Genomic DNA, 14201 nt, shown 5'->3' with positions numbered 1-14201 from the left:
ACGGGCAAAAAAGTAATTCAAATTCCAAATTAAAAAAAAAGATTTACATCTCAGAGAATCACACTATGTATACATTACATTGCACATGTTTTCTTGCAAACACACAGCACATATCAGTACACAGGCAACCTGAAATTCCCTCTTGTGTTACCCATATGGACTTAGAGCATCCCCAGTTGAAAAGATAAAAATAGCTCTATTTGACAAGTGGACACATTTTTTCGAATGTATACCCAACCTAAGCAACTGGTGTCTGTTACAGCCCCTGAGTAAAGGGTATAAAAGTCAGGCCCATCGGTGCTTGAGTAGCCGTCGCACATCTGTGGAACTGTTGTAAGAGCAGCGCAAAGGTGAGTTTGCCAAGAGAGGTCAAATCACTCTGTGGATTCACGCATCAGGGCTCGAATCTTTTTCACTATGGAATATGTTTAACAAGAAATGGAGGAACAAAATGAGGATGGAAACGGACTTAAAATTTCGCAGCAGGACTGAATACACAAAATTACACCAAGGATCTGCTACTTTCTGAGTTTTGGATGAACTTGTAATGATTTTCATTTTTTAAAGATGAATTAGTTGCCATTCTCACTGAGACAAACATCATATTTATAGGAGGAAGGTTAATCTAATAAGTCAACTGACACTGATTTTTAAACATTATGTTTGGAGGTGGATCAACTTCATTCCTGCTTTCCATTTTCTGCTAAATTATTAAATTAAGGAATTAGTAAAGACTAATTCCCTTTTGGGTGGGGTTGGGGGGATTTGTTAAAAATGTGAAGAGTTATAAATTATCTGCTTTAAAAGCTTGTAATATTTGTTGGCTATTATGTGTGGTATTCACTGACAATACCCTTTGTGCATCTTTAATTCAGAAAGCTTATCCTCTAGTTTGGCTCTAATTTCCAGATATCTCAAAATGGCATTTGCTGGAATTCTCAAGGATGAGGATGTGGCTGCGGCCCTTAAGGATTGCTCTGGTAAGGCACACCTGCTCTAATTTTCCACAAAAATAATGCTGATAAAATTATACAGGTGCATCTTGCTTGATATGCAGACATGGATTACAGTGAAATGTTTAAAGCCTAACAAATAATGCTCTTTGCGTGTAATTGCAGCTGCTGACTCCTTCAACTACAAGACCTTCTTTGCCAAGGTAGGCCTGACCGCCAAGTCCCCTGAAGACATCAAGAAGGCCTTCTTCGTCATTGACCAGGACAAGAGCGGCTTCATTGAGGAGGATGAGCTGAAGTAAGAAAGCAACAGATTTACCATTTTCAAGATTAAATTAAAATGTAATATGGTGTTCCAGAATGTTTATTAATTTGCATCCTTTGCAAATGTTCCCAGACTGTTCCTGCAGACCTTCTCCGCTGGTGCCAGGGCATTGACCGATGCTGAGACCAAGGCCTTCCTCTCAGCTGGTGACAGCGACGGTGACGGCAAAATCGGAGTTGATGGTATGTGTTTTAGGATGAAACATAATTAAACTTAATTGAACACTATGAGTTTTGAAGCTGCACTTAAAAAAAAAAAAGGAAAATCTTGTTTACTGTCACACTGTTATACATCATTCAGTACTTTCTCAGTTCATACCACAATGAACTGATTTTGATATTGATCTTTTTATCTTACTATTATAACTCTAACATTCCATTTCTAATGGAAGTGTTTTAGATTTGAAGTAGGCCTATCTGATTACAGAAATGTCACACTAATTTGTGACAAACCAGCGGCCCAAATCCAACGATACTTGACCTAATTTAAAAACATTCTCTAGTGAGACAATATAAAAGGGCATTGTTAGACAAAACTGATCATAGGCGAGCTACATCGATCCATAAGCATCAATAATTGTTTAGTTACATAATAATAACTTACATATAAATGATTTGGAATCTGACTGAAAATGATTACATCCAAGTAAAAACGCCCGGATTTTGTTAGTCAGGATATCACGTTGTAACATCTAAGCATCAACCTGTTCTTACTGATATGAATTGTTTAAATTAACAGTTCAGAATGTAATATTTTTCTTTTTCAATTTGTTTTCACAGAGTTTGCTCTCCTTGTTAAGGCTTAAGCATTCATGGACTCTCATCTTTGGAACCAGAGCTCTGTTTAATTATCATCTTTTTTATATTTATTTATGAATGCCCTGCAAACTCCTCCTTGCAAAGAACAAATGCTCAATGTCCTGAAAAGCTATTTATTACTAATGTTGTTTAATTGTATTGTTTTGTGGAAAACCTTCTGTGTGCAAGCATACAATCTCTTTTGCACTTTGGAAAAGGAAATAAACAAACATTTGATGTAAAACAGCGTCCTCTGCTAAATTACTTCCTTGAAATGTGAAAACAAGTCTTCAATCTGTTTGAAAAGATATGAATGAAAAAAAATATATAGAATGTATAAACTCTCATAGCATATAGGGTAGACCGAAGCTAGTTGTCACATGCATTTAACATAAATTTGTAAAATTTAAAACACATGGTAAAGTGCCCTGACCTGACCTATCTGAAAAATACTGTTGACTTGAGAACACTGTTAAACCTTTCAATTAAAATGTACCTTCATGAAATAGCTGACGCCTTGCATGCTAGTGTGGCTTTATTGTTTTCACTTGTTTACCTAAATGCGAAAACAAACATATGTTCACCAAAATATTCTAATTAAAGATAATTTTTCAAACTTGGTATTTGAAACCAACATACAAAACCACTGTTACAATGTGAAAACTAGCCCTAGTCTTCCCTATTCATTTCAGACAACCATATGATGCACAGGCATTACAATACTGCCAACTGTTCTAAAAGCAATTGTTCAGATAACAGAGGAAAGCAGTGAATGGAAGCATTAATGTCAGGTGCTTAGTGTGTCCCCTGTCCACCACAGGGATTTAAAGAGGATGTCTTTACAAGCTCAATTAATGTCCTCATGATCACCAGGAAGTGAGCTAATGAGCCTTGTGCAGGCATTATCCTCCCTGCCCAGTAATTGGCGATATGCACAAAGAATGCGAATCACCAAAAACAAAAGAATGTGAAAGTGAAAGTGGAAATGTTATAGTGAAAAAGGACTTTAATATTGATCTGTTTCTCATCCACTCCTATCATATCACTTCTGAAGACATGGATTTAACCACTGGAATGGTATGGATTACTTTTATGCTGCTTTTATGTGCTTTTTGGACCTTCAGAATGTTTGTCACCATTCACTTGCATTGTGTGGATCTACAGAGCTGAAATATTCTTCTAAAAATCTTTGTGTTCAGCAGAAGAAAGTCATAAACATCTGTGATGGCATGAGGGTGAGTAAATGTGACTATATAAAATCTTGAAAAATTTAATTTCTTCAAAAAAAATAAAATAATTTACAGTGGCAAGATGTATGTGAACCCTTTGGTATCAGCTGGGTTTCTGCATTAATTGGTCATACAATGTGATCTCATCTTCATCAAAGTCACAAGTATAGACAAACACAATGTAAGCTAACAACACACAAACAATTATAAACATTTATGTCTTTATTGAACACATGCCATTAAACATTCACAGTGCGGTGGAAAAAGTAAGCAAACCCCTAGGCTAATTACATCAACCATAGCTAATTAGAGTCAGGAGTTGACAAACCTGGCAACCAATTAATGAAATGAGATTGGAGGTGTGGGTTAGAGCTACTTTGACTTGTAAAAAACACTAAAACATTTTGAGTTTGCTATTCACAAGAAGCACCTGCTGATGTGGACCATGCCTTACAAAAAAGAAAAATAGATCTCAGAAAACCTACGATCAAGAATTGTTGCTTTGCATAAAGCTGGAAAGGGTTACAAAATTATCTTTAAGAGCTTAGATATTCATCTGTATACAGTTAGACAAATTGTCTTTAAATGGAGACGATTTAGTACTGTGGCTACTCTCTCTAGAAGTGGCCGTCCAGCCAAGATGACTCAAAGGGCACACAGCACAATGCTCAATGAGGTAAAAAAAGAACCCTTGAGTGACAGCTAAAGACTTGAAGGAATCATTGGAACTGGTTAACATCTCTGTTCATGAGTCTACTATACGGAAAACATTAAACAGGCATGGTGTCCATGGCAGTACACCACGAAGGAAGCCGCTGCTTTCCAACAAAAACATTGCTGTGTGCCTGAAGTTTGCCAAAGACCACCTTGACACTCCACAACGCTACTGGAAAACTATTTTGTGGACTGAATTGAATTGTTTGGGAAGAACGTGCAGCACTACGTATGGCATAAAAAGGGCACCACATACCAACATAAAAACATCATCTCAAAGGTGAAGTACGGTGGAGGGAGCATCATAATTTGGGGCTGCTTTGCTGCTTCTGGACCTGGACCACTTGCCATCATCAAGGGAAAAATGAATTCCCAAGTTTATCAAGATATCCTACAGGATAATGCCAGGGAGGCTATGTGCCAGCTACAGAATCTAAATCCACTTCAGAATGGATTAAAAAAAGAAAATCCTTAACCCAATAGAGATGTTGTGGAATGACCTCAAGAGAGCCGTTCACACCAGACATCCTAAGAATATGGCTGAGCTGAAGCAGTTCTGTAAGGAAGAATTTTCCAGAATTCCTTCTGAACATTGTGCAGATCTAATCTGCAGCTAACAGAAACACTTGGTTGAGATTATTGCTGCCAAAGGAGGATCAAACAGTTATTAAATTCAAGGGTTCACTTACTTTTTCCAATCTGAATGTTTAATGGGATGTGTTCAATAAAGACATCAAAGATTATAATTGTTTGTGTGCTGTTAGCTGAAGCACATTGTGTTTGTCTATAAAGTAATTGTGACTTTGATGAAGATGATATCACATTTTATGACCAATTAATGAAGAAAACCAGCTAATTCCAATAGGTTAATAGATTTTTTCTTGCCACTGTAAATAAAATAAAAAAATTGATGAAATTACATTTTTCAAGATTTCATATAGTCAGAAGTGCCTCTAATAGGAGAACCACCCATACATAAGCACACTGTAAATACAATGTAGTATAAGTTTACATTATATTCTTGGCTACTACTGTAGTTGCAGGACTTTCACAGTATATTTTACAGTAGTATTTTTCATAAATTATTACAATTAAAAGACAACTTTATACTGACTTCACAGTAAACAGGGCAAGGAAATTACTGTAATGTGGCAGTGCTGCATTGTAGAATCACAATGATCATCTGTATTTTTTTTTTAATCTACAGTGTTTGTTAATTGTATCAACTGATAAGTATTTTATGCTAAATGATGATATATGTGAGTACCTGATTGACAGCTCATACTAAATGTTCATGAGAAGTAAATCATATCATAGCCTTCCTTGTGTTGTAAACATCCCTCCCTCATTGTTTAATTAAAATGATTATATTTCCTTACTTTCAAATCCACCATACAGGGTAGACTACACATCATAAGACTTAGTCAGTTATTTGATTGAACTAATTTTCTCCATGCAACAACTTGTGCCCTTAAACACAACTGCACCAGCTGGCTATAGTTTTAATGCAATTAACCATGGTGTTACTAAAGTTATATGGTGTTAATATAGTAACCATGTTTAATTTTGTGGTTTACTATGATTTTACCACCAAATACCATGGTGATACTATGGTTACTGCAGTAAAACTATGGTAAATCTTAGTAAGGTAAGGTTAAGGTTAGGTTTAGGGGCAGGGGTTGGTGTTGGGTGTCTATAGGACTCTAAATAAACACTACGAACATGCTGCAGTGATGCCACTATACTGTATGTTAGTATTTAATTAGTGGTGCAGATAGCATCTAACACTATTTACACCTGCCAAAAACGTTTTCGAAATAAATAAGTCCAAAGGGAATACTAAACACCATAATGGTGACTAAAAACTAAACAACTATTTACACAATTATCCCACAGTGCTGTGCAATATTCTTATTTCATTTTTTTACAGTAATTTGTTGTGTTATGAGAGAAAATTGCCTAGCCTGCATTGATTTTACAGTAAAATTCTGAATACAGTATTTTATTGTACAAAATTACTGTTAAATCTGGTGAAATTCTGGTGATTTTTTACAGTGCAAATAAAAAAATATTAAAATCACATCACTTTATTAACTATTCAATAATTTATTGGAATACTTTTTTTAATAATTCATCTACTTATAATACACTCACTGAGCACTTTATTAGGAACACCTGTACACCTACATATTCATGCGATTATCTAAACAGCCAATCGTGTGGTAGTAGTTCAGTGCATAAAATCATGCAGATACGGGTCAGAAGCTTCAGTTAATGTTCACACCAACCATTACAATGGAGAAAAAATGTGATCTCAGTGATTTCAATTGTGGCATGATTGTTGGTGCCTGACGGGCTGGTTTGAGTATTTCTGTAACTGAAGATCTCCTGGGATTTTCACACACAACAGTCTCTAGAGTTTACTCAGAATGGTGCCAAAACCAAAAAACATCCAGTGAGTGTCAGTTCTGCGGATGAAAATGTCTTGTTGATGAGAGAGGTCAATGGAGAATGGCCACACTGGTTCGAGCGACAGAAAGGCTAAAATTGTAAAACCTCTCTGTAAAATTGTAGTGAGCAGAATAGCATCTCAGAATGCACAACACGTTGAACCTTGAGGCTGATGGGCCACAACAGCAGAAGACCAGTCTGGCACTTTATTAGGACCATAGTGTTCTTAATAAAGAGCTCAGTGTGTGTAATGTACCAACAAAAATGTACAGTTTCAGATAGCATCAAATTAAAATCATCAAAATAATTTACAATCCTATAAGCAACATCCAGCTATTGGTCATAGCTTCACTGAAATCAAACGTGACTTTGGCAAGCAATGTAGCCTATATGTAACACAACAATATGTAGATGCAAAAGAAGGTGCGAAAAGTTTAATTGTTTAAATGTTCCTTTTATTTCAACACACACATTACAACCTCTACAATGTGAGTTTGCTTCCTGTTGAGGCACCGAGGTAAATTGTGTAACTGTACAGTGAACTGAATTTCTCAAAGGCAAAATTACCTTAACTCTTCTTTTTCATCTTCCCAATTTCATACGACAAGACTTTCATCCATATCAGCATTGTATATTATTAGTCCCACGATATTAAGGACTTATACATAGGTACCTTTTAAGCATCTTCATTTAAGAGCATATAAATAGAACGGCCTGACTACTGGACAAGTTTTTCAACCAACTGCCTTGCATGCGGTGTCCATTACATTATGCCTTATATTTCTGTTGAGTCGTGGTATATAAAGTGGAAGCCACAGAGTTGGCGCTCACTGCAGTAGCCAGTTTCATCCCTGCGAATCCAAACCCAAACCCCAAAGACAACCAGAGGTGAGTGGCTTCAAAGATGAAACAAGTAGACAGCTGACAATATCTTGCAACGAAAAGGGGGAAACGACAAGCAACAATGGCACTTTGACTCTTGGTTGATACGGAGAGGATTGTGTTTCATTATTAAGTCTCAGCCATCTGACCTGGGAATAATTTGTGACCTCGAGTTTGGACTTGACTTCATTGTACATGGCATGGGGATATCGTTCTTTATTACGCTGAGGACTGGGTGGGATTTACCATTTGGTTTACATTAATTTCGAGCACTACGTTGCACTATGTTGTTAAAGACATATGCAATTTATATGACAAGTTAAAATACCATTGTATAAAATGTAAAATGTGCTTCGAATGGTAACATCTAGGTTGATTCAAGTCAGAAAATGTTATTTAACTTGTCTGTATCAATCTGAATACATTAGGATACACTAACAAAACTAATTTTTACGAGATAGTTCAGGTAAAAATAGCTATTTTTTTATAACTATTGCAGGCTGGCCAATGATGAAGCTGAAATTATTCAATTATGTAACCTCTGCAATTTTTGTAGGCTAAAAATGGCATTCGCTGGCATTCTGAATGAGGCTGACATCACTGCAGCCCTGCAGGGCTGTCAAGGTAATGTCTCTGGACCAAAGCTAGAGGATAAATTTTTATAACAAAATTGTAAACATGATTTGTTAGATATTATGGCTTTATATGTTTCAGTTTTTCCAGTTTTTCATATTTTAATTCAAAGTCTGTCAGAATTCCCTGCAATCCTTTAATCCAAATTTCTCTTTGTGGACCTTCTAGCTCCACTAATGTGTAGTGCATCTGCTTAAAACTCAAACTTACCAGTGCCATCATTATTCTAACAACCTGACAAAATGACCTTCCAGCTGCTGACTCCTTCAACTACAAGGATTTCTTTGCCAAGGTTGGTCTGACCGCCAAGACTCCTGATGACATCAAAAAGGCCTTTGCTGTCATTGACCAGGACAAGAGCGGCTTCATTGAGGAGGATGAGCTTAAGTAAGTCAATATTTAGGTCAAACCAGAAGCCTTCCATACTAAATAAACAAAAGAGACATTTGTAATGACTTATTGGCTATAGGGTGTCTTACTGGTGTCTCCTGTTTCACGCCATGGAATGGTGACTCTTTTAGTTAGTAAATACTTTGAGGTTGATTGTCTACTTGTGTGCTTCAGACTGTTCCTGCAGAACTTTTCTGCCGGTGCCCGGGCACTCACTGATGCAGAGACAAAGGCCTTCCTGAAAGCTGGGGATGCTGATGGTGATGGCATGATTGGAGCTGAGGGTGAGGAGCTTGCTCCCTTGAATATATCACTCGTTACAATTGTTTCACAATGTCTTCTGACTAGTTATTTCTCCTTCAATTTACAGAGTTTGCTGCCTTGGTCAAGGCATAAATGGCGCCCGACCAACAACTCTTGCTCTCAACTAGTAACGAAGCCTGAGATCTCCACATTTTTATCTGGGTGGCTGATTTTTATACATTTCTGACTGTCCACTCCCATGCTGCACTTCGTCCAGAATGGTTGTAAATTTCACACGGTCTTTCGTGTTGTAGATATGAATGTTGGTTACTGTAAAATCTTTGATGCTGTTTTGGGGAAAGGACAGTAAGAAAAGAAATAAATACTATTTTTCATTTTTGAGTTTTCCTCTTCTTACTGTATAAACAGATTATATTGTGTTTGACATTCTGAATTCACTCATTTGCACCAACTTTAGCATAGCTATTTTTGAGTATAAGGAGGATGCTGTGCCTTTTGCCTTGTTGGTATGATACATACTTTACAGATGATTGTATTAAATAGAATAGTAAAGTTTAATATAGTATTGCATATCTTAGGAACATGCGCTTGAGACAACGCTGTTACTATTAAACATTTCACTAACTGGGACTTGGAACAACAATTCTGCCAGAATTGTAGTGCTTCATGTGAACCAGTGGTTCTCAACCTTTTTGAATCCAAAGCCCAAAGACAATATTCAAAGCACCCCCCCCACCCCCACCCCACCCCACCCCCCCCACCCCCACACACACCCCCCCCCCCCCCCCACCCCCGAACCCCCATGTCAGTTTACATCTTGATTTTTAGATGTTGGTAGCATTTTTGTTAAGTTAGATCATTATAATTATTATTAACTTATAAACATATTTAAAATCATTTTAAGTCATCCTGACTGAGAACCAAACTGAGGATGCTGATGATACTGAGCACAATCAGCTACCTTGAAGTAGCATGTGGCCACCACTAGAGGGTGTCTGTACTGCACATTACTGTAAAACAAGCATAACATTACACATGTTGCATACAACTTTTACATACCTTACACGTTAAAAAACTTTCAAGACCAAAGTGCTTGTATACTAGAAGTGTACAGCATATTTAGCCATTTCTGACATCCGTATTTCATTTCATTTCTTTCATCATTAAAGTAATGTGAATTGCAGACTTAAAAAAGGCAATAGAGGACATGATGACTCTACTGTACTAACAAATTAGAGAATGTAAATGGATAGATCATTATACCGTAACACTACCTGTCAGTTCAGTGACATTAGAGTGTATTGGTTTGTTAGCTGGAGGCTCTAGTGTCTTGTCTTTCACTTTCAATGACAGGCCAAAGGCCCTTGGAAATGCCAGTTCTCCATCACTTTTTAGTTGGCTACTACATATCTACCTATCACAGAGCACCTTTAAAGTTCTGCGTGCTTTTTTTTAATATTTATTTTTTTATTTTTATTTTTTTGTCTGATGCATGAAATTACAATATGAAAATAATGTTGATTTTGATACAGGTGTCTTTATAGAGGCATTGAGTACCATTTTAAACATTAATTTAGTTCTTGCATAATAACATTCAGTAAGTTGACCATTATCTTATACATACATACATATGTATTTAAGGTAAAGTATACTTTACCTTGAATTCTGACTTCGGAAAATTTATTTACAGGGAGTTCAGTCATTACTCTGTAAGATGTTGGTCAGATTATTGACAAAGTAAGAGAAAAGTCAGTGTTGCATTAGTAGATGATTAGTCTGTGTCTTACTAAATGCACTAGACTCCTGACTACTCATTTACTGTAAAGTAAAGTCAAATAAAAAAAATTATTTTAGCCTAAAGCAAAATTTTGTTAAGGTGCAAATGCAAAATGAACAGTGGCATTAAATCAATTTTAAGAATTTAAAGGGACAGTTCACCCAAAAATTAAAATTCTCTCATCATACTCAACCTCATGCCAAACCAGATGTGTATAACTTTCTTTCTTCTGCTGAACACAAACAAAGATTTTTAGAATAACATTTCAGCTCTGTAAGTCCATACAATGCAAGTAAATGTTTAAAAAAATTGAAGCTCCAAAAAGCTCATAAAGGCAGCATAAAAGAAATCCATATGACTACAGTGGTTTAATCCATGTTTTCTATTCCATCTTTTAATCCTTTTTTACTATAAATCTCCACTTGTACTTTCACATTCTTCTTTTTTTGCGATTCACATTCTACGTGCATATCGCCACCTACTGGGCAGAGAGGAGAACTGACAGCAAAAATTACTTAAATATTGATCTGATTCTCACCCACACTTTTCATATTGCTTCTGAAGACATGGACTAAACCACTGGAGTCTTATAGATTACTTTTAGGACCTACAGATCTGAAATATTCTTCTAAAAATCTTTGTTTGTGCTCTGTAGAAGAAAGAAATTCATACACTTTTGGAGGATGAGAGAGTTTTTGGGTGAACTATCCCTTTAAAGTAAGTCAGCATGCATAACTTTGAAACAGCAAACTTAAATATCAACATCAACTGTATTGACATTAATTAACTGGTCCAGGCCACCAAATACGTGATAGTGTTTCACAACTAAATCATGTGAAACAGCTCAAAGGTGGTGCAAGAACAATGGTCAACGATTTCAAAGAAATACAAATGTAATATCTAACACCAAACTTTTCGGTGTGTGTGTGTGTGTGTGTGTGTGTGTGTGTGTGTGTGTGTGTGTGTGTGTGTGTGTGTGTGTGTGAAAGAGAGAGAGAGAGATTCTTTCCTATCAAGCACGCACTGGGCGGAGTACAGGTGCCTGTCTGTTCATTCAGTCTGAGCCTCATTTAAAGAGTAAAGGATAATTAGTTAGGCAAGAAATTCAAGTAGACAAGAATTTGATCCACGGACAGGTAACCCAAGCGTCGCTCATTGTCCGTCCCACTAGCATATAAATATATATATATAAAGTTGGCAGTGGATGAGAGGCACTATCACACAGACTTACATCTGCTCTGGATCACCGGGACGAGAAACTTCAAAGCGGTGAGATGCTGTTGTCCGCTTCACATCAATTAGTACATAATAATAATAATAATAATAATAACAATAATACCGATCAACGTCACATATGTAGGCTAACCATAAATGCGTTTACTGTTCGTTTGAAGTGGTCTATTTTAATGTTTAACACAATTTTGAGAGAAAGATTTTATAGTAATGGAATGTAGTCGATAAAATTGTAGCAAGTGTATGATGATGATGATTTGGTAATGTCATAGTGTTTGCACATTGCCTGTCATGTTTCTGTCATTTAGATGTTGTTGTAGCCAACAATTTATTTGACAACTTTGGGGGTGGGGGTGGGGGTGGGGGGGTGGGGGGGGGGGGGGGGGGTGATGCACAAATGTAGGCCTATCAAAGTTAAAAGATTTAAAGAAAAAAATAAGACATTTATCTTCCAGCAGGTTGAATATGTCACTTACTTCCATCCTCTCCGCTGAAGCCATTGAGAATGCTGTTAAAGACTGCCAAGGTATAGCAAAGATTAACCAGGTGTAGTACTAATATATATATATAAATATATATATATATATATATATATATATATATATATATATATATATATATATATATATATATATATATATATATAAGAGGAATATTTTGATTGTAACACTTAGTAGCTATGTTTCATGTTGAGATGGATCTGGATGTTTGGTCTGCAGCATCATTGGACTCTCATGAACATTTCTCCAACAGCTCCAGACTCCTTTTGTTATAAAAAGTTTTTCCAACTTTGTGGTCTGAGTCAGAAAAGTCCCCAAGAGGTGAAGGATGTCTTCCGCATTATAGATGAAGACAACAGTGGATTTATTGAGGAGGCTGAGCTCAAGTATGTCACCGTAACTTCTTTGGGTGATATTGAATTCATCAATCTGTGACACTAAAATAATAGTCAGCGCTATGTTATTTTATTTGATTGTTTTATAATTTTTATTTAAGTAATTAATTTATTTGATTTTATGCTTTAAAATATCTTTTTGTGTGTTATAAAACGCTAATGCACAGTTCATAAAAGTTGAATGGCTTAAATATACTGCCTGTTGTTCAATGCGATCAGAGAAAACAGCCCTACTTTTAATCATAATATGCTTATGCTTTTCAGACATGCATAATAAAATCCTGCACATAGAGTATTGCTTTTGTTTAAGCTTTACGTTAAATTCTCATGTCTTACCTGGTACTACCAGTGTGTTCTATTTAAACTAAGTCCTTTTTAGATGTAATCGATGGAGATGCTTTCATTATGTTTTTGTCTGTCCCTGTTATGTGATTTATCTGCATTATGTAATGACATCAGCTGATCTAACCCATGACATTCACTGTGCGTTGAGGGTCACTAGTATTTAATTTTTAGCTCACATCCAGGACTCTTCAGGTGAAAGAGATCATTTTTGATCATTTATATTGAATTGTTTGGTAAGATCAGAAGTATAGTATGTGTATGCATAGAAGAAGATCTGCTAAAATGCATAGTTCATTCTTCTCATCAATGGTTTTGTGTGAATCAGGTTCTTTCTCCAGCGGTTTTTCCCGGGGGCACGAACTCTGACAGAAAAGGAGATTAAGAGCCTCCTTACAGCTGCAGATGATGATAGCGATGGAAAGATTGGAGCAGAAGGTAATGTTTTCTCTCACAGTCTTGTAATAGTGTGGTTTTCATTTATTGTGTTTATGCATCTACTTGTTTTGTTTTTTTTTAAGTATGCTGTTCTCAAACTTATCATGCTCAGTTCACAACTATTTTATTTGGAAATATTCCTCCAAAGTGAAAAAAATAGGAGTATTTATATTAGACAAGTGTGTTTCTGTCATTTTATTCTGTTTTCTTGTCTGTTAATTTATTATTCATAATTTACTATCACATTATGCATGCAGCATACCATGTATCAGATCAGACTTCAATATTCGTTTGTTAATAAAGAAGTTACTTTTAGTGTCTTGCAGACTGTATTGGCTAAATGACTTGTGGTAGGTTTTTGCAAATTAGTTTAGCCCATTCTTAGACAGACTGTGAGAAAGTGAGACTGAACAATACTCTGACATCAAGTGCTAAGATTTAATAGTTTACTCAATATTCACTGAAACTCATTATTTATTTAAGATAAAAACTGTACTGCACTGCATAAGAGGATCAAAGAACAGGACAACAATTGTTTCAATCCCCACGCTCTTAGATGATGCAAAGTCTTTCAGCAGCATGCAAATATTTGAGAATGTAACACTAATTATGATATCTAATGTTCCTCTTCCTCTGCAGAGTTCCAAACAATGGTGTTATCCTGAAAGAATAAGCCTCGGTCACACTCAGTCTGCGGCCTACAGCCATGAGTGCTGTGGCTTCATCTTTCCCTTTTTACATAGGATTTCATTTCACAATAAGCATCAGCACATGAATTTGTCTTTTGAACATACATGTCTGTTTTATTGTTCCACAATTATTTCAAATGACCAATGAAAAACTGTTCAGGGAAAATAAAATAAAGTCACTAAAACTGA

At 36.0% G+C, this 14201-nt stretch overlaps 3 protein-coding genes across 6 annotated transcripts; all 3 read left to right on the top strand.

Moving 5' to 3' along the window:
- The first annotated feature begins 254 nt into the window (after positions 1-254).
- On the top strand, positions 255-2319 carry LOC127423449 (parvalbumin-2-like). Its single transcript, XM_051667753.1, has 5 exons — positions 255-350; positions 910-980; positions 1119-1251; positions 1351-1460; positions 2058-2319. Exons 2-5 carry the CDS (start codon positions 920-922, stop codon positions 2081-2083), a joined length of 330 nt encoding a protein of 109 aa, XP_051523713.1. The 5' UTR covers positions 255-350; positions 910-919; the 3' UTR covers positions 2084-2319.
- A 4938-nt stretch (positions 2320-7257) lies between these two features.
- Positions 7258-9012, top strand: LOC127423450 (parvalbumin alpha-like). Its single transcript, XM_051667754.1, has 5 exons — positions 7258-7357; positions 7908-7975; positions 8239-8371; positions 8549-8658; positions 8745-9012. Exons 2-5 carry the CDS (start codon positions 7915-7917, stop codon positions 8768-8770), a joined length of 330 nt encoding a protein of 109 aa, XP_051523714.1. The 5' UTR covers positions 7258-7357; positions 7908-7914; the 3' UTR covers positions 8771-9012.
- A 2444-nt stretch (positions 9013-11456) lies between these two features.
- On the top strand, positions 11457-14201 carry LOC127423448 (parvalbumin, thymic CPV3-like). Of its 4 annotated transcripts, none has more exons than XM_051667748.1 (5): positions 11457-11684; positions 12104-12194; positions 12368-12534; positions 13214-13323; positions 13963-14201. In XM_051667748.1, the coding sequence occupies exons 1-5, from the start codon at positions 11620-11622 to the stop codon at positions 13986-13988; spliced, it is 459 nt and encodes a 152-aa protein (XP_051523708.1). In that variant the 5' UTR covers positions 11457-11619; the 3' UTR covers positions 13989-14201. The 4 variants fall into 4 exon arrangements, with proteins under 4 accessions (XP_051523708.1, XP_051523709.1, XP_051523711.1 ...); XM_051667749.1 differs by having other exon boundaries at positions 11458-11684; positions 12107-12194; XM_051667751.1 differs by having other exon boundaries at positions 11463-11684; positions 12107-12174; positions 12402-12534.

Source organism: Myxocyprinus asiaticus, chromosome 32, assembly GCF_019703515.2.
Source record: "Myxocyprinus asiaticus isolate MX2 ecotype Aquarium Trade chromosome 32, UBuf_Myxa_2, whole genome shotgun sequence".
Classification (NCBI taxonomy): domain Eukaryota; kingdom Metazoa; phylum Chordata; class Actinopteri; order Cypriniformes; family Catostomidae; genus Myxocyprinus; species Myxocyprinus asiaticus.
This window is presented reverse-complemented; position numbering and strand designations above follow the sequence as displayed.

Coding starts and splice junctions, on each gene's coding strand:
- LOC127423449 (XM_051667753.1), top strand. CDS start 920: ATGGCATTTGCTGGAATTCTCAAGGATGAGGATGTGGCTGCGGCCCTT. Junction 981..1,118: donor GGCCCTTAAGGATTGCTCTG/GTAAGGCACACC, acceptor GTGTAATTGCAG/CTGCTGACTCCTTCAACTAC. Junction 1,461..2,057: donor CGGCAAAATCGGAGTTGATG/GTATGTGTTTTA, acceptor TTGTTTTCACAG/AGTTTGCTCTCCTTGTTAAG.
- LOC127423450 (XM_051667754.1), top strand. CDS start 7,915: ATGGCATTCGCTGGCATTCTGAATGAGGCTGACATCACTGCAGCCCTG. Junction 7,976..8,238: donor AGCCCTGCAGGGCTGTCAAG/GTAATGTCTCTG, acceptor ATGACCTTCCAG/CTGCTGACTCCTTCAACTAC. Junction 8,372..8,548: donor ATTGAGGAGGATGAGCTTAA/GTAAGTCAATAT, acceptor TGTGTGCTTCAG/ACTGTTCCTGCAGAACTTTT.
- LOC127423448 (XM_051667748.1), top strand. CDS start 11,620: ATGAGAGGCACTATCACACAGACTTACATCTGCTCTGGATCACCGGGA. Junction 11,685..12,103: donor GGACGAGAAACTTCAAAGCG/GTGAGATGCTGT, acceptor TTTATCTTCCAG/CAGGTTGAATATGTCACTTA. Junction 12,535..13,213: donor ATTGAGGAGGCTGAGCTCAA/GTATGTCACCGT, acceptor TGTGTGAATCAG/GTTCTTTCTCCAGCGGTTTT.